Source organism: Typopeltis vanoorti, chromosome 10 (genome assembly GCF_054136105.1).
Source record: "Typopeltis vanoorti isolate ZY-2024b chromosome 10, IOZ_Tvanoo_1.0, whole genome shotgun sequence".
Classification (NCBI taxonomy): Eukaryota; Metazoa; Arthropoda; class Arachnida; order Uropygi; family Thelyphonidae; genus Typopeltis; species Typopeltis vanoorti.
Window position 1 is genome coordinate 99,095,150 of NC_143558.1, and position 27,234 is coordinate 99,122,383.

The 27,234-nt window shown below is 36.7% G+C and overlaps 1 protein-coding gene across 3 annotated transcripts in view; it reads right to left on the bottom strand.

The window, feature by feature from the left end:
* LOC150102627 (papilin-like) overlaps nucleotides 1-27,234 on the bottom strand; it is an 843,028-nt gene that overhangs the window by 95,490 nt on the left and 720,304 nt on the right. For all 3 annotated transcript variants that reach the window (XM_090399411.1, XM_090399410.1, XM_090399409.1), the window contains 3 exons: nucleotides 22,768-22,956; nucleotides 12,603-12,647; nucleotides 1,620-1,780 (listed from right to left, as the gene is read on the bottom strand). In XM_090399411.1, coding sequence (XP_090255537.1) covers nucleotides 1,620-1,780; nucleotides 12,603-12,647; nucleotides 22,768-22,956 — 395 coding nt within the window. The remainder of the gene's footprint in view (nucleotides 1-1,619; nucleotides 1,781-12,602; nucleotides 12,648-22,767; nucleotides 22,957-27,234) is intronic.

Genomic DNA, 27,234 nt, shown 5'->3' on the forward strand with positions numbered 1-27,234 from the left:
GTAGAAGAAAATGGAGTCACCTGGGATAACGTGTCACCCAGGGGAGCATTGCAGGGCTAATAATTTTAATATTAGTAAAGTAATGTAATATCATTCACTAGACATTTCTCCAATCATTTAAGCCATTTTTTCGTTCCAAAATATGTGTTATTAGGAAAACTATTACTACAGATGTAACAATACTGGTATGTTCCACCAGGTCAGTTAACAATTATATTCTGAAACATTCCTAGATTACAGACATCAGGAATGCAGAAATAAAGTTTTATGAGCCTTACGATTGGTATGTGTTAATCAATCTGCTATGATTATCATTTATTCCAATAACTTTCCTACAAAGAACAATGAACTGGGCTTCACCAACTAACCTAATCATTTCACTGTGTAGAATTTATGAAGACAAAAACACAGGCATTAGAGCAATTACTTTACTTACAATTATTATTATTATTGTGTTACACCTTCAGGGAGTCCAAAGACTCGGCGAGGGGGAGTGTGTCAACAGCATCGAACAATTGATCCCCTTCCAACTACTAACAGTGCTCAAACTTGCTCCATCGAAATATTGAGGTCAAAATATAGAGGTTGAAATATTGAGTGTTAGCAAAGGTTTGTCGATTGGTAGAACCATTAGAAGCAGAGGCTCTACCAATCGACAAACCTTTGCTAACACTCAATATTTTGACCTCTATATCAACATCATCATCAGGAAAATACTTATATGAACAAGACACAAGCTACATGACACCACACATAATTATGCAAAAGTATAACTGCTTGTCAACTGTTTACACTAGCCTGACCACTGGTAAGAACAGTGGTCTGACCACTGTCACAGAGCAGATTTGGAGTGCATTAACTGGAAAGGCAAGTCCCTGTACCACACCAAATATATATTATATATTATATTTATTGTATTTTATTTAATTATTTATTTTTTCTGCTTGTGAACCATTTACATTAGTCAGACCTCTGGCTAATGTAAATGGTTCACAAGCAGTTATACTTTAGCATACTGTAGTGTCATGTAGCTTGCATCTTGTTCATATACAGTATATGTTTTTCTGATGATGACCTTGAGTCCCGTTTGTTTTATTTCTTGACTTCCAGTTATCAAGTGCATCTCCAGTTGCTCAGTGTCATGTTGCACATAACTAATTCTTCAGCAAAGATCATTCATGCCATTTGAGACTTGTTTATTGTTTTATTTCTAGTTGGCAAGTGCTTCTCTAGTTGCTAAGTCTAATAGCGTACATAACTAATTCTTCAACAAGATAATTGATAATTTCTTCAATGCTTTTCAACTTTCAGTGAAGATGTCACCTGCATCTTGGAAATTGTTACTAGTCCCACTTTTACTTTAAGTCACTGTCCTATTATTTGACATTCTGTGGTTTTATTCTGATTTTGTTGTTACTTTTTAGTGTGTTAGATGACACAGTGGAGTCTGTAAGTGTGTGCAAGCGAGTACATGTACATACACAATAGGTTTAAATACAGACATGCAAAATTTTTAAAAACATGAACATAAAATAAATCAAAAGCTTAGAAACTGTCATTAATAATTAAAAAAGCCATCTAACCAAAAATGTTCTCAGTAAATATAAATCAAATCATACCTGACATGGGTTAGAACATTGACAAACAGTACAACCTTTCTCTGATTTGAATTCCATTCCATATGGACAGTTGAGATCTTCACAGTTCAAAACAGGGCACTGTTTTGTAGGGAGCAGAATTTCTGTATTTGTTTCCAAAGATGCTGCATCTCTTGGAACAGCTATAGAGAAAGCTTTTCTTTAAATTATGGCGAAGGAGGAGTAAACTTTCAACTTTGCTACATTAAGTTCAATAAAATGTGCTAAATAAAACAGTTTGTCACAAACTGAAAGCGCTGAGAAAAATTTGGTAATGAACAGATGTCATCAGTGATCAATGGTAAATCATATTAATAATGAAGACAGAAACAAATTTAACATTAGAAAAAAAATAAATAAAGGAGGTGCAAGCAGCTAATTTAAGGGAGGAAGGTCATTTAAACAGCAAAGAAGAAAGATTAACAAAAGTTATTTGATATACCAGAAAAAAAGACCTAGGGGGTCCAAGATCTAGGTGAGTGATGCAGCCAGATCTTGGTCTTCTGAGTCTTATTCTTAGAATACTGCACTTGAAAGATATGACAATACAGAATAACTAAATATAACAGTTTAATTTTTAAGAATATTGTTGATAGGAAAAGTAATAATGCAAACTTAAATGAGTAAATATTATTTTTATGGCTATTTAGCCTATTTTTGTTTAGGAGTGTCCCTTTAACCATGCTACCTGTCTATAGACATCAAGGTTATCATGGATGCGAAGTGCATATTAAAATTGTAATACCATTGATATTACATTGAAATATATGATGAATACGAAGTGTATGAGGATGTGCATTTTATCTATAATGGCCTGTAAGGTGGTTAATAATGTTTTTAACTCAAATTTTAGGGCATTACTGATGTTTTATATAGATAGATATATGAAGAATACATAGGAGGAAAAATTCAGACATAACTTTGTAGGATGTTGTTGGCTGTCTTCTTATTCAGCGGCATCTCGGCATATGGTGATATACATTCACCTGCTGTTAAAGGAAGGAAGTATGACTGAAAGGAAGGGGGGTTTTGAAAAAGTGGAGATAGAGAGATGTGGGAGAATTATTGGTGAGGAAAGGGGCATGTGAACTTTTTGAAAAACCCAGATTTTTTTTTCATTATTAAAGGTGGGCAGAGAATACTTTGGGAGGGGGGGGGGTGAAAATATAAATTTTTTGGAGAAGGGAAAGGATATGATGGGATAAGATCGGGTGGGAGTAACGGGATGTGAGCTGTTTCGACAGTGTGTCATCTTTGGAGCTCATGGGGGGAGGGGGGGAAGTGAAGGCTATGTCATGCTGGTTTGGTGTTTCTATCTTTGCTGTATCTGGGTTATTTCCTATTGGTCAGAGTTGTGACCAAATTTTATGTTATGGAGCTTCTAACTCTCGGAGATGATGTAAGACTGGTGGACGTTTATTGAGTTTTTGTCATGTTTTATGTGACAAAAACTCTATATCATTTCCGATATTCTAAGCATCGTTTCGTTTTCTTGTATATCTATTATTATGGCCTTGTTGATTTGAAGGGTACGTTTCTGTTCAAGGGTGTGGACTGCTATTTCTGTTTTTCCTGCTTTGTATTCTGTTTTTCTTTTGGTTGTTGCATTTTTTATTGTTTGAATGTTCTAGAATAGGGATGTTGCAGTCACGGAAATGTTCTTGTAGTTTTGCTCATAAAGATCTGATAGTTGAACCTGTGCAGGTGACATCACAAATTTTCTGGAAAGGAAATTTGTAAACCACATTGTGGTGTTTTAATATATATATATTTTTTTTTGTGTGTGAGATTTTGCAGTTTTTAGAAGTGTTGCCAATTTTTGGTTCATGGTGAACACCATCTTATAGTCGGTGTGCTTGAAAATGTATTTGTAGGCTTTGTATATGTTCTGGATGTATGGTAGTTTGATGATTTTTTCTGTTGGGAAGTTTGTTTTGGTTATTAAATTGTTTTGATGGGTTTTGCTGCTTTGTTGGCATAATTTATTAGCTGTGCTGGGTATTTTGATTTTGAAAAATCTGTGTTAACTTCTTTATTTCTGCGTTGAGATAATTATGTGTAGTTGAAAACTTGTAAGCATTTATAAACTGTGCTAGGATGACTGATTTCTTAATAGAATAAGGATGGTATGAGTTAAAGTGGAGGTAGTTTCTGATATGTATGAGTTTGTGGAATATTTTTGTGCTATTTTGTTGTTTGTTCTAAATTTAACTAATGTCAGGTTTAGGAAATTGATGGATTTATCCTGTTCTGTGTCTATAGTGAATTTTAGTCTGTTGCTGAAGTCGGTAAGGGATGCTTGTAAAGCAGTGATTCATGTTGGTTCTCCAATGCATAGAATATTGTCCATGTATGGGCCATAAAAGATGATGCCGGGGGAGAGGGGGGGGCTGAGTAGCTGTGATTTTATGTGTGATAGGAATAGTTCAGCTAATTGTCTGCTGATGTTTTGGTCCATAGGGAGTCCAAAAATTTGGATATAAATGTTATTGTTAAATTTAAAGAAGTTCGCTGAGATTACTAGTTTCATTAGGTTTATCATAATGATGGGTGTTAATTTTGTTCATCAACCTAGGGTGTGGTCTTCTGTGAGTAGTGTGTGTGTGTGTGTGTGTGTGTGCGCGATGTCTAATGTTCTGGGAATGTCTGAGTTGGTGTATATAGCGAAGTTGCGTCCAATGAAGTCAGGACGTCTTCGTGGGATAAAGTTAGGTTTTTCATTTTTTGGAAAAGGAATGTGGGAATTTTCCCAGAAATAATACCTTGAATGAGTAATACTATTAAAGCATCCTGTACATATCTAGATTATTATAAAATGCATCTTTACACCAAAAGTCATGGAATAGCACTACGACCAGGGGCGGCTCGTGCATAGACACTGCAGAACTGCAGCACCCCCAGTTTTTCTTGATATATAAATATATTTATATTTGCTTGTAATATTTAATTTTATCATCAACAATCCTATACAATTCTCTTATTTTGTATAAAAAATAATAAAAATCCATCTTGTAGCACTTAGGAGGGCGAAGGACGCTAGCAGCACTGTGTTTACCATAGCACCATATTGCTACATGTGCAAGCATATGCACATCATAGTGAGATGTGAGCTATTAGCGTAATGTGGCACTGTCTGTTTTCTTTGTGTGGTCCTCACAATTTTGGCAATGTGTCCCCTAAATTTCGGATCCTTATCCACTATCACCCCAAGAGATCTTATTTCCTCCACATCCAACAATATATCCTCACCAAGTATAAATTCTACATCACATCTTTCTTTCCCAAATTTTAAAAGACTGCATTTTGCAGCATTGAACTCGCATCCCGATTCCCATGCCCAATCACAAATTTATTCAAAACTTCTTGTAAGGCCACAACATCTTCTCTATGCTTCATAGTTCATTCCCAACTTTACATCATCTGCAAACAACTGAATATCACCATCCAAATTTTTGCCAATATTATTAACATATAAGTTAAACAGCAATGGCCCTAAAAGAGACCCCTGAGACACACCACCAGTGACTTTCCTCTTGCTGGATATTGCTACTCCATACACAACTTGCTGATACCTATCAGATAGCCAGTCTCCAATCCAATGCACTTATCTAATATCCAACCCCATCCACTCTAGTTTGCCTATCAATTTATCATGCAGTAATCTATCAAAAGCTTTGCAAAATCTAAGTATACTACTGTGTATCCCTCTCCACTGTCCAAGGAAGCTGTCACCTTATTGTAATAAGTAAGTAGATTACTAAAACATGACCTCCCTTGAGCAAATCCATGATGTCTATCAAAGATAATACCATTGTTATCAACCCAATTCTGGATCCTAGTTCTCGCCTTCTCCAACAACTTAACCATAACACCTGACACACAGGCAGACCTATAATTTCATGCGCGAGTTCTATCACCTCCCTTATGAAGTGGCACAATGTTGCCCTCCTACTCCTTTGGAACTCAATGCAGTGCAAAACTCATATTAAAAAAAAATATGTCAAGGCAGATGTCAACTCTCTGGCACATTCCTTCAGAATACGTGGTGATAAGTTATTATGTTCCACAGCCTTATTAACATCAAGTTTGCTCAATTCCCCATACACCTCTTGCTCACTTACAGTCATTCTCTCCTCCCCATCATCAACTGCTCTCAATCTCTCCATGGTGTCACATTCACAAGAATGAAAGACCTTTATGAACTGCTCATCAAGTATCTCTACTATATCTTCTGCAGTAGCAGCTGTCCTTATATGATTTTATCCAATCAATATCATTCTTCCATAATCACACTTTTTTTTTTGCTGGTTACATATCGAAAGAACTCCCTAGGATTCTTTTTGGCTTCATTAACTAACTGCTGCTCATACTTCACTTTTGCTACCCTTACCAACCAAGTCGCCCTCCTTGCCTGGTCTTTGTATCCTCATGGAATTGGTTATTACCACTTCTCTTATGCTGCCTCCATAATGCCAATTTTCTCTGTATCGCATGCTTATTCTCTTCATTCATCCATTTCACACCTACCTTATTTAACTTTCTGACCCTTGGAATACATTTAGACATTTCTTCTACTAGATAGTTCTTGAATATCCCCGAAGCTGCATTGATCTCTTTTCTAACTAACTCCTCATTCTCTGCTATACCTGCAAGCTGTTTCCTGAGCTCCTCATAATCACCAGCCTTGTAGTTCCACGAAAATCCTTACATCCTCTGATGATATGATCAAATCCAAGACACTCAGTCCTCATATGCTCTCTGTTACATACTATCTGAGGCAGTTGTCCCTCAAAAACTCAAGAAATTCATTTTCTTTACTTCCAGTTGCTATCTCATCATCCCAGTCTATACTGCCATAATTAAAATCATCCATAATGATCATCCTCTTCTTATTTGCATGGCTAATTTGATTATGCATTTCATAGCCAGTGCCATCAACATTACCAGGTCTATAACATCTTATTAACATCAAGTATTTGATGTTAATAAGATCCAACTAAGTATTTGATTCTATTCCCCTCTATCTCACACCATACTGCCTCAAAACCACTGCCACTATTCCCCCCCCCTTTTTTTTTACCTTCTTTCTATCCTCACGAAAAATGCATCCTAACCTTCCATTTCTATTCCTGTCAGTGTCATGATGTCATCCTCATCTAACCATGTCTCACTTATTCCAACAATTTTTCCAATTCCAACAGACTCAATTAATGCAACCATTTCATTTGCCTTGTTTCTTAAACTTCTAGCATTTGTATACAAACACAGCAGCTTATTCCTGGATCAAAAACCTGTTCCACTGATACCACTTATTTGACTTCTCCATGCTTAACTCGGGCCATTTCTTTTTCTCCTTATTCAACTTAGAACCTTCTTCAAACTGTTTTACACATGCATTCACATCCTCTTAGAGCATGTGAGGATGGCCCTGGATGGCACTACAAAAGACCTTAAACAGGGATACTTTAATTTTGATAACCGTGCATATGCATCCCCCTTAACCAGTGAAATTGTCAAGGCTGCTGTTAAATTTATTCAATTCATCTAAGATAAGGGAATCAGAATAGTATATTGCACAAGTTCTGTATACAAAATTTTTAATAATCCATATCTTCTATGATGGATGATGGTATGAAGACAAATGGATGTATCTACCAGTAAAATAAGGTTTTCTATAAACAGAAAATTCAATATGACCTATGGTTTAAGGATTATTAAGGTATCCAAATGGAAGACTGTTGTTGAATTCACGTTTAGCAGGAATTTGAAATAAAGCCAGTTTCAAGGGTGGAAGAAAATGGTATGGGGAAAGTTGGTTTTCTAGACATTCCATATAATAATCAGCCAAAGCTGGTTGAGATAGGGCTCATCACAAGAATCATGCTATGGGATGCCATCACTGTTGAGAAGTTATTGTTATTATTATCATCATCCTTAGAACTCTATGGAGTCAAAGATTTGTTGCAGGAGGTCCCTCTGTCATACACACTGCTCATCATACCTTATCTTAAATACATTCACATTCTCTGCAGACAATCTACTGGCCAGTAAATTCCAATCATTCACCATTCTCCATGCAAAAAAACCTGTTTTCCATTCCTTTGCTCACATTTTTCTTATACAGGGATGATCTCTTATTCCCCGCCCCCCTCCACTCCTACAATTTTATGAAAAACCTCATCAACATAAATCTTATGACAACCACTTACAAACTTGCATGTTTTTATCATATCATCCATCTTCCTCCTATCCACTAGACTCTGCAAATTGCATCTTCTCAACCTTTCTTAATACTAAACATTCCAGAGACTAGAAATTATCTTAGTCAATTGCCTCTTCACTCTTTCCAATATCTTTGCATCCTTTGAAAACCAAGTGTGGAACAGATTTGGCCACTAGTATTTTCACAGACAATCACAACATCCATGTCTGTGGCGGGATTCGAAACCGCAGCCTTTTGGCTGGAGAGCAGATATGCTAATCACTCAGTCAACCAGGCTAGTAAATCACATATCAAAAAACCATACCATATCAAAAAATCCTACACCATATAAAAAAAAAAAAAATTTGAGCAAAGCTAGTCTAAAATGGCATGATCCCCTAAACACTAGTTGCTAACCATTTGTATCAAAATATGATAAAAACGGTTAGCAGAACAGGTGTTTGGTTTCAGAATGTAAGGGGGAAAAAAAAGAACATACAGAAAGACCAATAGCTAAATTTGATGCAGTTATTTATTCCTTTGAAGGCCAAAACTTAATATCTGGTAATACTGGATAGCTCATATAACTAGATAAATCATAAGAAAATCTTCTTAGAAAGCTGTGAATAATATAAACGTAGTTGTTCTGGACTATCATAGTATTTTCTATACCTCTCAGAGATCTACATCAGAAAACGATGATGTTGTGAGAGTTATTGATCTGGTCATAGGATCATAAGAGCTATCCATGACTAAGGTGGCCACATTGCCTCCAGTTGTGTAGAGTAACCATGCATTCTTGACTTGGAAGATTGTAAAACATGATGAATATTCTGTCAAGAAGAGGCACGAGGATGGTCTGAAAAGATCTCAACCTCGACCATAGATGGCAACACTGTCAGCAAGATTTTTTTTTCTAAGTTGGTACTTCTTGTTTTATACAGACAACACTTTTGCTGTCAGAAGCAAAAGTGTTGTCTGCATCCCTTGAAATGGATAAAATTGAGTATTGTGCAGTTATAAAATTCATTGTAAAAGAAGGCTTAACTCCAAAATAAATTCATTTGAAGTTCATAAAAGTATATGGGCACTCTTCTTCTTTGTTTTCGACAATTAAGAAATGGATTGCAGAGTTTAAATGTGGCTGTACCAGCCTTGAAGATGATCCATGTGAAGGATGTTCGAAAAGTGTAACAACACTAGAAATCATTGATCAATTGCACGATATGATATTGGATGACCAGTGAGTGCATGAAATTGCTGAAACTATAGGCATTTCAAAAGAACATGTAGGATATAGGATGTTATAGGATCAATGCTCGAGAAGTTCTACAGAAAATAGTGGGAGATCAGGGGAGAACCAGAGGTCATCCCTGAAAACTGTATAAAGAAGGTGTGAGTAGGGAAGTGAGAGGCAGGTTTTTTTCATGCAGAGTTGTGAATGATTGGAATGCCTTGCCTGAGAGTGTGGCGTCTGCAAAAAGTTTGAATGTGTTCAAGGCATGGTATGATGAGCTGTGTGTGTGATAAAAGGACCTCCCAGATGAGTCTTTGACTCCATGAGGTCTTGGAATAATAATAATAATAATAATAATAATATAGTCTGCAAATATAATAAGAATTGCAAATGAAGAAGCTTCGCGCAAGATGGGTGCCGTGCTTGCTCACAGCAGATCAAAAACGCACCCACATGAAAATCTCTGAACAGTGCTTGGAGCATTTTAACAAGAATAAAACTGATTTTGTGTGTCGATTTATTACTATGGATGAGACTCGGATTCACCATTACACACACACCAGAGAATCCAAACAGCAGTCAAAACAGTAGAACAGAAGCCAGTTCAGTGCCAAAGAAGACAGAGTTGGTTCCATCAGCAGGAAAGTCATGGTATGTTTTGGGATGCTAAAGGCATTTTGTTTATTAATTATCTTGAAAAGGGTAAAACAATAACTGGGAAATATTATTCCGATCTTTTAACCAGACTAGATGAAAAAATTCATGAGAAAAGACCCAGTTTGCAGAAGAAAAAAATCATCTTTCATCAGGACATGCACCTGTCCACAAAGGTGTTTTGGTAATGGGAAAATTAAGGGATCTGCACTATAAATTGTTGGAACATCCACCCTATTCCCCAGATTTGGCTCCCTCTGACTTCTATCGCTTCCCAAAACTATAACTCTTCCTCGCTGGTCTTTTCTTTGAATCAAGAGATGATTGCAGCTGTAGAGGGGTATTTTGCAGATTTTACTGAGAACCACTACAAGGATGGAATAATGGTGCTGGAGCATTGCTAGAATAAATGTATTATTCTTAAGGGAGATTATGTTGAAAAATAAAAATAATTTTGAAATTATAAATTTGTTTTTTCATTGTTAGGCCAAGAACTTTTCAGATCACCCTCGTATATATGGAGCTACAAGGCAGATGATTATGACAAGTTTAGGAGGAAGCTTAAAGCTCTGCCATGGCATAAAACCCTGCAAGGGTAGGATGTTAGTAATGCATGGGAGATAGCTAAGAGGCATCTAGAGGAAGCAGTATTAAATTATATACAAGAGTTCAGTAGGCTTAATGAGGTAGGAGTTAGATGAAGATGAATGAGTAATATCATTAAGCATGAGCTGCTGAAAAAGAAAATTCTGTGGAGGGTATATAAGAAGAAAGGTAACCAGCATGGTGAGGAAGGCAAAATCAGATAATGAGAAGAAACTAGTCGAGCAGGTCAAAGGAAATCCCATAGAGTTATTTTTTTACATATCAAGTAAGAGGAAGAATGACTATGGAAGAATAATCTTAATGAGTGCTATTCGTGATGAGGTGACAGAAGCAGATAAAATAGTTGAGTTACTCACTGACCACTTTGCATGGATATACTATCCAAGTGAGGTTACTGGATAATATATTTACTTAAACCTTCAGCTGTGATATCGTGCAATAACGTGCATTCCTATCCCTTATGTACAAGGCATCAGTGAACGTATAGCAAAAGTTTTAAAACCACTGAATATTTTTGTTGCCTTTCGACCGTTTAGAAAAATCTCCACCTTTCTCACTTCTCCTAAGGACAAGCTTCCACATCTTAATATTCCAGGTGTTTACCAGATTCTTTGCTCTTGTGGATTATCTTATTTTGGACAAACGGGAAGATCTGCCTCTATTTGGCTAGAAGAACACCAATCTTATATTGAATACTTTAAACCTGAAAAGTCTGGACTTGCGAAACATGCCATCTTCACTAGACATAGAGTTCATTGAAGAAAGACAAGTTCTTCACAAAAGTCAGTTCCTCATGGAACGCCTTTATAAAGAAACATGTGAAACTCTACTTCATTCTCCTTACTTAAACAGATCTGACAGCTTACGTCTATCCCCTGTATGGGAGATAGTACTTTACAAATCAGCTAATCTTTCCTAACTTTTTATTGTATTGATTTTTTTTTATTTATTTATATTTTTTTTTAGGAAATTTATTGACCTTTTTAGTTATCTTACTTACACCAGCTACTTAGGTGGCGCTTTTTGGAATTGTCAGTTATTGTTTAATTTGAGCTTAATATGTACTGAAGATGTCTGTGACACACAGGCGAAAATTATACTATTAAATAATCTTTGTATGTAGTTTTTTCCATTATTAATTTTGTAGGGGTAGAAGAAGAGGCCATCTCTAGAAGTTATATAAGGATATGAACAAGGGGGTCAAGGTGCAGGTGCTCTGCATGTAGAGTAGTTGGTGAGGGCAATGTACTACCCAAGAATGTGATGAATGTAGAAACAGTCAATGAAATTAAAGTGCAGTTCAATGAGTTTTTATGACTGACAACGGGGATATCCCACAATGAGTCTTTTGACTCCATCTTAATATTATTACTGTTAACACCAACATAAGTTAACACTTATGTGGTGTTAACAGTAATAATATTAAGATGGAATCAGTGAGAAACCAGTCAAAAACACCAAATTAGCAGTATACAAGAAAATGTTCAAACAAATTTAACTCATGGATTCGAGAGATGGGTTGATATCAGAAAATAACTACACATTACTGATACTTGAAAACGTTTAAATATAGCTAATCTAAAATGGTATGGCCACTTAAATAGAATGAAAAATGAAAAGTTATCAAACCAAGTGTTAGAAACAAAACTGGCAGGAAAAGATCCAGAGAAAGACCAGCACACAGAGTGATACATTTAAGGAGTGCTTCATAAGATCAAATTTTTAGAGCTGATCAAATCCGGTCCCTAACAAAAAACAGACCAAACTGAAGTAAGCTAATCATAAAATATTGTGTTTGACTATCATAATATCTGGTACATCTTTAGGATGTGCACCAAAATGATTATGGTGTGATGATTGTGAGAACTTAAATGCTAAGGTTCTTAAATTGCTGTTTTTCTACGCAAAAAAAAATCTAACTCCATATTGACCAATTTTTGATCATTTAGTCCCATTTATCTCACTTAGTCAGGAGTCCAATCTACTTTAAATGTAACAAAATCAACTGCAATGCACAAAAGTCAATTCCACTATTTTTTTCTGGAGGGAGGGGTGGTACTGAATTGTTATATCAAAGAAAAAGCAAGAGAAGGTGAAACTGTTCAAGATAACAGTTATCTAAAATTATTACAGTATTTTACACTTCTTCAACAAGTGGACATACATCATAAAATATTAACTTATTTCACAGCAACAAGGAATGTAATGTGTTAGACAAATTAAAGTAGCATTTAATAAAATAAAATTTCATAAATCATAAGCATACCTTCGTTACTCAAGTGAACATGGGGAGTTGAGTGAATATTCTTTCCTAAAAGGGATAAAAACATTTACCATTACTCTGTTTCAGTAAAAAATAAACTTATAAACTAATATTTAATATAATTTTTAATATAATAAATTTACTTATAATAGTTTATAAGTAAATAAACAATGTTTATTTACTTATAAACTAAGTAAATAAACATTGTCTAGTACATCTATTATATTATTAAAGCCTATTAACATTATCTTTTAAACTCACTTTTTTTAGCCCCCCTCTTCTTCTACAAAAAATAAATAAATAAATAAATAATAAAACAGTAACATGAACTTTTCAGATATTTTAAATCATTAAATGAACTGGAGATTCTAATACAATAATCCATGCATTTTATTGATGTCATTCATAGAATGAAATGGAGTAAAAATTATATACACGAATAACAATGAATAGTTACCATTTCTTTTTGAGATGGGGATTCAGGAATGTGCAGGTTTCAGGTTTCAGTCATATCTTCCCTTTGTGGGAAGATATGACTGAAATATATAAATTGTGCTTACTGTATAGTCACTAAAGAGACTATCCAGCCCAAAGATATAAGGAAGGAAGAAGAGCAAAAGGATATGGTGATTATATCCCTATAAATTGTATAAGGGGAAAGAGAGCAAGAGTAAGGAATCTGGTTATTTCTGTGCATGGAGATTGATGTACGTGGGCACACATGTGAGTACAAGTATATTTGCTGAAAAGAGCATTGTGGGTGCACAACCACTGAAGAATGTAATGTGTGGTATAGGAGCAGAATATTGCTGATTTATAGTTGATGCTTACTGCAGCAAACTGATAGGAACAATTTGCTACAATAAATTTCCTTTTCTGCCAGTATAGTACTGAAGCTATGTTGATTTTTTTGAACTTTTTTTTTTTTCCTGGTAGTTTTGTTTAAAATGAGAAATTTCACTACTATAATGTATGTCATAGTGAAAAGTAACATTCAGAAATTTTGCAAGAGCCTCATTTATTTTTTTTTTTACACTTAAAAATTGCAATTTGCATGCTAATTTTGAGTTAATTATAATATTTATGACAGCTTGGTTTGTTAAATAGATTGAGTCTACTCTCCAGCAGACTATGGGGGTTCAAATCCCACTATGGCATGAATGCTTGTGAAATTCTTTAGGTGACAGATGATTTCTGTCATCTGGTGTAAGACAACCTTGATTATTAGAAACCTGAAGTGCTTGAATTTCCTTCAGTCTACCACATCTGTCTTTGAAGCACAAAAACTGGATTCTAACCCATCAGAATACATCATCCAATGCAATAAACAATAACAGTAAAATAAAATGAAATAAAACTGAATCTTGACAAAAACAATTATGTGTTGTCTATTATAAGAAAATGATTATAAAAATGTCTTTCAGTCTAGCAGAACTAAGACTGAATTACTGATATATTAATGGTGGTTAAGAAGAGAATTATCTAAGAATTTATTATTATTATTATTATTACATGACACCTCCAGGGAGTCCATGGACTCATTGAGGGAGGGCACTTGCTCTACAACTCTCTGTCTCCATCACCAACTCCATCTACAACGAACCACATCTACACCAACGGCATCTATCGTCGACCACCACCACTAGTATTTTCACAGGCAATCACAAACATCCATACCCACTGCGGGATTAAAACCTGCAGCCTTATGACTGGAAAGCGGATATGCTAGCTACTCGACCAGCCAGGCCATTTGAGAACAACAAATATTATTATTATTATTATTATTATTATCATCATCCCCAAATCCCATGTAGTCATAGATTCATCTAGGATGTCCTTTGTCATCCATACAGCTCATCATACCTTGCCTTAAACACATTCAAATTCTCTGTAGATACAACACTCTCAGGCAAGGCATTCCAATCATTCACACAGTAGGAGAGATGGAATGAGAGAGAGGTATGGCAGTGCTAGAAGAGGAGGGAGGGAATGAGAGAGGGGTATGGGAATGCTAGAAGAGGAGAGAATGGAAACAGTAGGAGAGATGGAATGAGAGAGAGAGGTATAGGAGTGCTAGAGGAGGAGAGAATGGAAACAGTAGGAGAGATGGAATGAGAGAGGGGTATGGCAGTGCTAGAAGAGGAGAGAATGGAGTGAGAGAGAGGTATGGGAGTGCTGGAAGAGGAGAAAACGAAAACAGTAGGAGAGAGTGAATGAGAGAGAGGTATGGGAATGAAAGAAGAGAAGAAAATGGAAACAATAGGAGAGAGAGAGGGAATGGCAAGAGGTATAATGTATGGGGACTCAATGATCCGTGGTGTTCAAGATGGGATGAGGAGTGTTTGCCAGGAGGAACGATAGAAAGGGTGGCTTTGGCAGATATGAGATTCTTGCTTGAGGTGGTACGAAAGTAGACACAGAGAGGAAAGATAGTGTGTGTGTTGCCTAGGTATGATAATGACGAACTGAGCAGAAGAGCGGTAATACTGAATGACATAATAGCTAGAATGTGTGATAAGAGGGGACTGGAATATGTGGATGCTTGGAGTATGTTTGAGGACAGAGAGGAATTGTATGCAAGAGACCACTTACATTTGAATTAGGAAGGACATAGGCATCTGGAAAGATTGTTGTTCTGAAAAAGTCAGTGTGTCTCAGGGAGGATGTAGCAGGGGGTGGCCTCTTGTGGGAATGGGTACGTGGGAGAAGGGGGGGACGACATCAGGTAACACTGAGCTCAGTGGAGTCTAGAGGGGATAATGCTGGGTATAGAAACAATGGCATTTATATGCTATATACTAATGCCAGGAGTATCCAGAATAAGGGAGAGGAATTGGTGGTGCAGATAGCATCAGCCTGGCAAAAAATTATTCGGATCACTGAGACGTGGTTGACAGAAGAGGATATAATAACAGGAATAGAAGTCGCTGGGTACAGCATTTTTCGGCAGGATAGAAAGGGAAAGCGTGGTGGTGGAGTACTGCTTATGATAAGTGACGACCTATGTCCTCTAAGAGTGGAGACTTTGGAAGGCAGTGACACTAATGATTTTGAAAGTATATGGTGTGAGGCAGAGGTGGGCAAGACAGAATATTTAGTGGGGTGTTGCTACAGACCCAGGAGTACAGAGAGTGGGGACCAGGAAATGTTTAGACAGTTGAGTTTGGCAAGTGCAAGAAGAATGACTGTTATGGGAGATTTTAACTACAGTAGTATAAACTGGGGAGAGGAAGATGCATGTAGCAATAAGGGAATGGAATTTCTAGAATTCTTGAGGGACAAATGTCTTAGGCAACATGTAATAGAGGGAACAAGAGGTTCAAGAGTTTTGGATTTGGTTATAGCATCAGAAGAGTTGATAATAACTGAGATGACATCTCTCCCACCAGTTGGAGAGAGAGTGACCATATGGTTTTGATTTGGAAAATGAATAGACATGCAGGAGTATCAAAGAGACGGGAACGTATGTGGAATTATAAGGCAGGTGATTATAATAGTCTAAGACGTCCACTTGGGGAAGTTTCATGGAGGGAGGAACTGGAAGGCCGGGATATCATTAGTGCGTGGGAAATTATGACAGAATATTTGTTAGCAGCAATGGTAAGTTGTATACCACGAGTGAACAAGAGGACACGATTGGATGACAAATGATATTAAACAAATGATATCTTAGGGGTGGGAACCTCCCCTCAATGAGTCTTGATAGACTTTGTGTTTCTTAGGAAGGACCTCCCATGATGAATCTTTTGACTCCATGGAGGCCTGAATAATAATAATAATAATGTAACATAATATACCAATGTGCATTCTGGAGAAGTTACACATAGACACAGTCAAAAAATTATTTAATTAAGATAGATTAACTGCAAATATTTTGATTTATGTATTATCATCAATATAATATAGTTACGAATTCAAAAATTAAACAACGATGAAGGTATATAGAGAATGGAGTTTATCCTTACATGAAGTTGCAAGATGGCCAAGTAAAAACCTATACTATTAGGATCAATTAAAGTGTGCATGCATGCATGTGATTTTTTTAAAAAAAATGACACATATGTGGACATGTAATAAAAATTATATAATTAATCAATATAGTTCTTAATAATAATTTCACAGAATTTTGGCATTGAAAATCCATCATCAAGGTTGAGGTTTGGACAATTCTGAAGTACTTCAGAATGCTCTTTAAAGAGACTCTCATTTAAATGTAATATCAGTAATCTCATTTTGATGAGATTACCGAGAATGAGATTCTCATTCTCGGTAATCTCATTTTCTGCTTGACCCTATTTGTTTTATATTGTGGAGGAAATGTAGATTTAGTGTTCAGAAAGGTGTTTAAAAACACATCGTCTTGTTTGTCCAAAATAGAATAACTTGCAGTTGCATGGGGCTGGAAATGAACTCTGAGTAGAAGTAGACATGAAATTTTATCTTTTGCAACTAATTGAATTTATAGGCTTGAAAGTTGTGGAAATATTAATCCTCTTTAAGGAACAAGAAATGTACTCTGAAATGTCTTTGACGTACAGGATATGGAGATTCTGGGTGAGTTTTCTCTTCTAATAGAGGGAGGAGAAAAATAGTTGATAATCTTCTCTACTGTTTTTGGGTTATAACAATTGAGAAAGACAGTTCCTTTAATTGTAGAAATTTATTTTTGAAGTAGATCAAATGAAAAAAAGATAATGTGCTCTGAAAAGAACACATTAATGTCATATAGTGTCATATAGTGAGCTGAAGTCTGATCGATATATTGATCCGAAAAGGAAGGTTTGCAAAAAATAGATGTTGATATGGTACCATCCAGTTCTCTTTTTATAAGAATATCAAGAAAGATATAGTTTCTATAGTGAAATTGATTCTGTGACAAAGGTTATTGATCTTTTGTAAGAAGACATCTACTTGTTCATATAAATTATTTCAGACAGCAAAGACATCGTCCATATAGTGAAGCCATATCAAAGGATTTGATCATTTATTAAATTTTTTCTTCCACTTGCTAACTAAATGGAAGTTAGCAAGGATGGGAGATATTGGAGAGTCCATTGTATACCTACAATATAGCAATAAAGCTTTTCATTCCAGCTAAAATATCCAGAATTCATGATGAACTTGAAGTGGTCTAGAATATTCAATAGAAATTTAAATGATAAATATTCTACGATGTCAGCTAGAGAAACATTTGTAAAAAGTAAACTTATGTCAAAGTTTACTAGTAAATCTGTGGAGTACAGTCTCAAATTTTTAATTTTTGGTATTATTATTATTAAGAGAGACCTCCAGGGAGTTAGCGACTTATCAAGTGAGGCTACATGCTTCCCAGACCATTTGTCATATATGTTCTTGAATTCAATCACACTACTTGCACACGCAACATCCAATGGCAATTCATTCCAATCACACACCACTCCACGAGAGAAAAATCTAGCTCTCATCCCATTCTTGATGGCATTTATTCTCAACTTCCAAGGATGGCCTCTAGTCTTTTTCCATCCTTCATAAAATGAAAAATTCCATCCACTGAAATCCTGTATGACCCTTTCAGAAGCTTGGAAGTCTCAATCACATAACCCTTCTTTTTCCTGTGTCCTAGTTTGCAGTCTACAAATTCTCAATCTGTCTTCATAATCAGTAGTCCACAATCCTGTACACTCTACTTTGCACCTTCTCCACTGTATCAGAATCACAATTTGTATTTTAATGATATAGCAGAAGATTTGAAGGGGCACATTCAATTATTTGCCAATCATGCAAAACTCGGCAGTGCAATGGTTGATAAAGGCGGTACAGTAACGAGGATATGAAGCACCTGCGGCAAGTGTCTAACTTGTGCCCCCTGCCCCCCCTAACCCAAAAATGACAAAAATTTTGAAAAATCTAAATGTAACAAGTTAAATTTTAATAAATGCAATATGTTAAATACTTACTATTAACCCCATCAAAATGAGTTGTTGCAGAATTTGTGTGTCTAAAGTGGCATATTGCCGAAATTTAAAAATACAATATAAAATAGCAGACTTTGATATCTATTTATTTATTTTTATTTTTTTACATTTTTTATGTTTTGCACCCCAGACCTAGTTGCGCCGTGCCTGGCGCCTCTTTCGCCACACCCTCATTACAGCACTGGATAAAGGTGATGTAGATATCTTACAACATGATTTAAATAAATTGGCATTGTGGGCAAAGGATGATGGTTGTCAATTCAGTATTATAAAATGTAAGGTAATGCACATTGGGATGAAAATATTACACACTTTATATCATATTGGTGGTATTAGTTTACAGGAAATTGATGAGGCTAGGGATCTGGGGGTATGGTGGATACAGATTAGAAATTCAGAGGACATATTGCAAGAGTTTGAAACATAGCTCAGAGGATTACTTGGATGCTGAAAAGCACAATGACAAATAACGATAGGGAATTGATTCCTCTTTATAAAACTATGATTTGTTTTCTCCTTACTGTGCACAGATTTGTTCACCTGTGTTTCATGGGGAGGTAGTGGAGAAGATTCAGAGATGAGCGACCAAGCTGTTGATAGGTTTGTGGAATGTTGCTTATGAGGATAGATCAAAGATGCGTGGGTTGCAGAATTTAGCTGACGGGTGGAGACGAGAGGATATGATAGAAACTTATAAGTTACTAAAGGGACACTATAAGATTGACACAGAAGAAATTCTTCAATTCTAGCCCCCCCCCCCCCCCCCTACATGGGGAATAGGGGAAAAACAAGAGGTCACACTTGGAAGCTGTCCAAGAGTGTGGTTAGTAAGGATGTGCAGACAAGGTTCTTTTCTTGGAGAGTGGTGAATGAGGGGAATGGATAGAGTGGGTCTCCCACGATGAGTCATTTGACTCTATGGAGTGCCCATATAAATAATAATAAAGTTAAAGTTGAAGGAAAAGTTTACCAAAGCAATAGGAATTCTTAATGAGAACAAACTCAGCAAAGTGTCCATTGGAAGGAAAAGATGATTCAAAAGAAAAAAAAAAGGGAAAGAAGCTCATTTGATTTTAAAACAGATGCTAACCATGAAATATGAGTGTCTAGGTGGAATGGCACTAACTTAATGAATCTGTGTTCAAATGCACTGGGTATTCAATCTATCAGTCTGGTATCATGCTATTCATCAGAGGCTAAAGGTTATGTTCGTATAAAGCGGCCAGAACTCGTGTAAGTTTATAATGAACACATGAGAACAGACCAGTGGATCAGAACATATTAACAGAACTGCCTTTACAGGTAAAAAAAGTGGTTATTTTCACCTATCTGAGTGATGTAATAGTGAATAAATGTATGGCAGTTACATAAAATGTGTGAAAGCAAAGGTGCAATGGGTCTTTCATCCTTCAAAGGAGTATAGTTCGGTTTAATTTAGAGTGCTTTAGCAATCCACCACATCAACGCCAACAAGGAAAGTCTTGAAAAAAGTTGAAGGAAAGCTAGTTTGACATGCATGCATTTGGGTTATTCTCCAGAAAAAGACTTACTGTGCTCATTATCAGATTATTATTATTATTCAGGTCTCCATGGAGTCAAAAGACTCATCGTGGGAGGTCCTTCCTAAGAAACACAGTCTATCATACCACTCCTTAAACTCACTGACCCCAGCATCAACCCTGTAACCACCTCTCAACAGTTTAAAAGTCTCAATCATATCACCTCTCCTTCTTCTATCCACCAAACTCTGCAGTCCACATTCCCTCAGCCGATCCTCATAACTATCATTGTACAATCCTGAAACCATCTTTGCTATCCGCCTTTGTTCCCTTTCCACAGTTAATTTATCCCCTTCAAATCCTGGGTACCAAATCTGAGAACAATACTCCAAGTGTGGTCTGATCAGGGTCTTATACAACGGAATGATAACTGTTTCATCTCTGCAGGTCAGTGTCCTTCTCATTATTGCGGCAATCCTCTGTGTTACTTTCACCACCTTTGCAATATGTCCCCTAAATTTCAGGTTTCTATCAATCATCAACCCCAGATCTCTTGTCTCCCCTACTTCCTCCAGTATAACTCCTCCCATAGAGTATGCAATGTCCTATCGATGTTTCCCAAACCTCAAAACCTAATATTTTGCTGCATTAAACTGACAACCATATTCACTTGCCCATCTATCTAGCTTATTCAAATCCTCTTGCAGGGCTACCTCATCTGCACTATTACTGATAATCGTTCTCAGCTTCGCATCATCTGCAAAAAACTGAATATCCCCTTGCAATCCACTGACAATGTCATTGATATAAAGGTTAAACAATATAGATCCCAGTACTGAGTCCTGTGGGACCCCACTTGTAACCCTCTGCTTCCTTGAAACTGCCTCACCATACACAACTCTCTGATACCTATCAGACAGCCAATCCTGAATAGAGTTGACCCATCTGACATCCAGACCCATGTGCTGCAACATAAATATCAGCTTATCATGTGGCACCCTGTCAAATGCCTTTGCTAAGTCTAAGAAAATGGCAGTGTATGCCTTTCCCTCATTTAATGCTCTTGTAACGTTATCATAAAAGGCTAGCATATTGCTAAAACAAGAGCGCCCTTTCACAAATCCATGTTGACTCTCAAAGATAACATTACCTTCATCTGCCCAATGCTGTATATGGTCCTTCACTACTTTCTCCAAGATCATACTAACTACTGATGACACACAAACTGGCCTATAATTAGACACTTCCAGTCTGCTACTGCCCTTATGCAATGGCACTATCTTACCTTCCTTCCATTCCATGGGCACCTTTCCAGCAGCCAGACTTTCATTGAAAAGTCAGGTCAAAGGCACTGTCAGTTCCCTAGTATATTCTCTCAAAAGTCGTGGTGAAATACTATCCAGTCCCACAGCTTTACTGACATCCAGAGTACTCAGTATTTGAAACACACTGTCCTCTCCCTCTAGCATTAAAACTGACTCCTCCAGGATGAAATACTCCAAAAAAGTGTTCATTGAACAATTCTACTATGTCCTCTGCATCAGTCACTCTATTCCCATTTTTATCCCACAATATCATTCTTCCACAGTCATTTCTCCTACTACTGTCCACACATCTAAAAAATTCCCTAGGATTTTCTTTGGATCTTAGGGCTAATCTCCTCTCATATTCCAGTTTCGTCTTCCATACCATACTAGTCACTCTTCTGGCCTGTGTCTTATACTCTTCATGCATCTTCTCTTCACCTGTCTCCTTATATCTCTTCCACAGCCTCTTTTTCGCATGCAATTCCTGTTTAATATTGTTTGTCATCCACTTTACTCCAAATCGTGTCGTCTTGTTCACTCGTGGTATACAACTTACCATTGCTACTAACAAATATTCTGTCATAATTTCCCACACACTAATGATATCGTGGCCTTCCAGTTCCTCCCTCCATGAAACTTCCCCAAGTGGACGTCTTAGACTATTATAATCACCTGCCTTATAATTCCACATACGTTCCCGTCTCTTTGATACTCCTGCATGTCTATTCATTTTCCAAATCAAAACCATATGGTCACTCTCTCTCCAACTGGTGGGAGAGATGTCATCTCAGTTATTATCAACTCTTCTGATGCTATAACCAAATCCAAAACTCTTGAACCTCTTGTTCCCTCTATTACATGTTGCCTAAGACATTTGTCCCTCAAGAATTCTAGAAATTCCATTCCCTTATTGCTACATGCATCTTCCTCTCCCCAGTTTATACTACTGTAGTTAAAATATCCCATAACAGTCATTCTTCTTGCACTTGCCAAACTCAACTGTCTCAACATTTCCTGATCCCCACCCTCTGTACTCCTGGGTCTGTAGCAACACCCCACTAAATATTCTGTCTTGCCCACCTCTGCCTCACACCATATACTTTCAAAATCATTAGTGTCACTGCCTTCCAAAGTCTCCACTCTTAGAGGACATAGGTCGTCACTTATCATAAGCAGTACTCCACTACCACGCTTTCCCTTTCTATCCTGCCGAAAAATGCTGTACCCAGCGACTTCTATTCCTGTTACTATATCCTCTTCTGTCAACCACGTCTCAGTGATCCCAATAATTGTTTTACACAATATAGTATATATTATAGAATAGCATAGTTAATACAGAATATCAATAAATTCTCTAATTCTATAATATGCTAAATGCACTTTTCAGAAATTATTACCATCAGAGTACCTTTTTTTGATTTTGAAGTAAATTTATTCAGACACATAATTTCACATTCTTGCTGGGTATTAAACCAATTATGGTTTCCTTCACAACCTCCATATATAAAAGATTTACAAACATTTTCGGCACTATCATAATGCCATCGGGGGAAATATCCAAGGCATGGTCCTGGCTCTTGTACTTGAGTACAGATATCTGTGTTAAAAATAATATTAATAGCTGACATTACGTATTGAATTAATAAGATATTAAGTATTTTTTTATATATATATAAAACTGAAAAATAACCAAAAGATCACAAATGAATAATAAAAGCAATCATTCAATTTATAACAGAGGTATCACATATTTGTTGCAAAGTGTTATATTCAAAAAGATAAATTGGTATTTTTTCCTTCTTTGAAAGCAACATGTTTAAGCACTCATACTGCTGCCTATCTTGGATAGCTTCCAGCTATTGACAAAAGCATTACATTACATTACACCAAAAACTAACATGTTAGGGATATCTCTCAAGCCAGGTATTTGCTTAATAAATCTCAAGAAAAAAAAAATTTCAAAAAACTGGACAAAGAGGGTCCACAAAGGTTTACTAAGTTTGTGTTAGGTCTGTGGAATGGATACAAGGAAAAAGGGAGGGAGAGAGAGAAAGAGAGAGAGAGAGAGATTGGGGGAATGTGAATTACAGGGCCCTGTAAATAGAAGAAGGGATATGATCGACACATATACATTGGTGAAGGATTCTTACTAGGTTTATGCATAGATTTATCACAGAGTACAGGGAGGCAAGGGTAGAACTAGAGATCATCCCTGGAAGCTGCATAAGGAGGATGTGAGCAGGGGAGTGAGAAGCAGGTTCTTTGCATGGAAAGTGTCTGGTGAGTGGAATGCTTTGCCTTAAAGTGTGTTGAGTACAGAAGCTGTGAATTGATTAAGGCATGAAACAGGGTATAGACCTACTATGATTAGCCTTTTGACTTCATTCAGGTAAAATGTTAATAATAATAATAATAATAATGAGATACTGGGGACAAAATTGACTTGAAGACATGGCAATGGTTGCAACACGGATACATTAAAAAAGAAACAGAAGGATTTATTCTAGCATCTCAAGAACAGGCATTACAAACTAATGCGATCAAAGCAAAAATTTTGAACATCAATAATAACAACAAATGCAGATTATGCGATCAGAAAGATGAGACTGTAGAACATCTAATCAGTGCCTGCAGCAAAATAGCTCAAACTGACTATAAATACCACCATGATCAAGTGGCCAAAATAGTTCATTGGCATGTATGCAAAAAATATGGCTTTCCTACATCTGATAACTGGTGGCAGCATAAAATAGAGACTGTATTGGAAAATGAAACAGCAAAAATTCTCTGGGACTTTAGAATATAAACTGATCGGCATTTGGAATACAATAGACCTGACATCACAATTATTGAACATTGACAAGTTTGGATTATTGATATCGCAGTACCCCAGTGATAACATTAACAACAAAGAACTGGAAAAAATTACTAAATATTGAGATCTGGCAATCGAAGTTGGCCGACTGTGGCTTAAACACACCAAAGTCATCCCAATAGTTATTGGTGCACTTGGTACAACTTCAAAGAAGCTATCCAACTATTTACAGCAATTAAAAATCAATGAAGTGACCCCATATGACCTACTACTGACACAATCTTTCATATCCCTCCTTGAATCCATTAACAGACAAAGCATGTACAACTGACACTGGCAACCCATCTATTCATTCACTCTCCAAGTGAAAAATCTAATCCTCGCACCTCTACTAATGTCATTACTCAAGTTCCAGGGATGATGCTTGTTCTGCACCCTCTAGCCAAGCCAAATTCTGAAACATTTCCCCTACATGAAGAATGTAGAAAAGGATGTGAGGGGGCAGGTTACATTTATAGGGAGGGGTGTAATAACAGAGATGATAGACAGGAATGAATGGGCAGGGGAGAGTGTAGAGGAGTTATGTCCAAGAAATGGGGTTAGTGGAAATTGTCATAGAATCAGAAATGAGCTAGTGTGTATGTTTACAAATGCTAGAAGTATTGGAAACAAGGGGAATGAAACTGCAATGATGAAGAATTCATTCACCCAAAAATTGTTGGTATAAGTGAAACATGGTTAAATGAGGATCACATTCTGACAAGAATAGCAATGGAGGGGTAGTTCTTTGTGAAGACAGACAAAGCAAAAAGGGAGGAGAAGTGTTATTGATGATGGCAGAAGAGTTGTGCCCATCTAGGGTGGAGATGCAAGGAACATACACTAACAGTGGTTCTGAAGTATGGTGTGAAGTGGAGGTGAACAGTATGAAGTGTTTAGTAGGATGTTGCTATAGGCCTGGTAATGTAGAAGACAGTGAGAAGAAATGCTTACACATATTAATCTGGCTAATAAGAAAAGAGTGATCATTATGGATGATTTAATTTATGGTAATATAGACTAGAATAAAAAGACATCAGGAACCAAAGAGAATGAATTTCTTGAGTTTTCAAGGGATCTTGCATTTGATTATCTCATCAGAAGATATTGTTGCAAATGAAGTGTCACATCTTCATCCACTTGGTGAAAATGACCGTGAAGTGATCACTTGTGTGGTGGCCAGCCATATCAGGACTTTTGTGAGCGGGATATATGTGGAACTACAAGGTAGAAATGATTATAGTAAACCCAGGCAGTGGCTTACAGCAATATTGCAGAATAAGGAATTGCATAGAAAGGAAATCAATGCTACTTAGTCTTTACTCAACTTGATGTCAATAAGGTGACAGGATTCGATAACATAACATCATGCATCTTAAGGGAATGTTCCAGGGAATTGACAGTAGCATTGGCATACCTGTTTAATAAGAGTCTTACAACAGCATAGATTCCAAGGGAGTAGAAAGAACGTAAAATTGTGTGGAGAACTCTGCCATGCAGAAACAGAGAGATTATGATATTGTATAAAGCCTTCATCAGGCCTCATATGGATTATTGTGCACTGATTTGGCCAGTGGGTTTTCATGGTGATGAAGATATGTTAGAAAAGGTCCAAAGAAGATTCCCAAAGGTGATAACTAGTTTTTGGAATATGTAGTATGAAGACAGATTGAAAAATTGTCATTTGCAAAGCCTCATGAATAGGAGAATTTAGGGAATATCACTAAGACATATAAGATGCAGGGGTTATTACCAGATTAAAATGGAAGATTCCAAGATTTTTCATGGAATGAGAGGGGGGGGGGAAACAGCAGGCCATCCATGAAAACTGCATAAGGAATGTGTGAGCAGAGGAGTGAGGAGAAGGTTCTCTGCATGGAGAGTGGTTGATGAATGGAATGCATTGCCTGAGTGTGTTGTGAATGTAGACACACTGAATTAATTTATGGCATGGTTGGATTGTTTGCAATAGTATGTACCTCCTACAATAAGTCTATGACTCCATGGAGGTCAGATGTTAATAATAATAAAGTCATGACTTGATTTTTGTGTTATCAACTTTTATTACAGCAAAACTGTAGGTATCATTATTATTATTATTATTATTATTCAGGCCTCCATGGAGTCAAAAGACTCATCGTGGGAGGTCCTTCCTAAGAAACACAAAGTCTATCAAGACTCATCGAGGGGAGGTCCCCCCCCCCCCTAAGAAATACAAAGTCTATCATACCACTCCTTGAACTCATTGACTGTTCTCGCTCTCACCACTCCATCAGGCAATGCATTCCATAGTTCAAACACCCTCCATGCAAAGAAACCATTCCTCACCCTCTTGCTCACAGTTTCCTTTTGTAACTTCCAGGGATGGCCTCTTGTCATCACTCCTTCCCGCTGTTCAACCAAGCAAAAGAACTCCCCAGTGTCAACCCTGTAACCACCTCTCAACAGTTTAAAAGTCTCAATCATATCGCCTCTCCTTCTTCTATTCCACCAAACTCTGCAGTCCACATTCCCTCAGCTGATCCTCATAACTATCATTGTACAGTCCTGAAACCATAATGTATCAAAGGAATAGTTTGCTATAGTGGAAGGTTTAATGAAGTGAACATCCTTTAGAATGGAACTTATGCTAGTGGGACTTTGTCGAAGAGATTTCAACCAATCTGTTGTAATGATTAAATTCATTACGGTGAATGCCAGAGTAAGATTTCAGCATACCCTTCAGCTGACATAATCAAAATGTGCCGTAATTAACAACTAACAATGCAAAATACATTTCCTAGTAAAATGTCAAGCATCAAATTCCTGATATGTATCACTATGATAATACTATGTGAAAAGTTTGCATCCTCACTAACTTCCTATCAACAATTTTCCTTTAAAGTAATCTGTTATCTGGAAGGAATCAAACGTCGTCAGATCTTATATTTCAATCTTCTTCAGTCTTCTATACAAATATCTGTTTTGATAACATTTCCTCATGATAAAAGTTTAATGGAGTGAAACAGAACTGGGAAATGA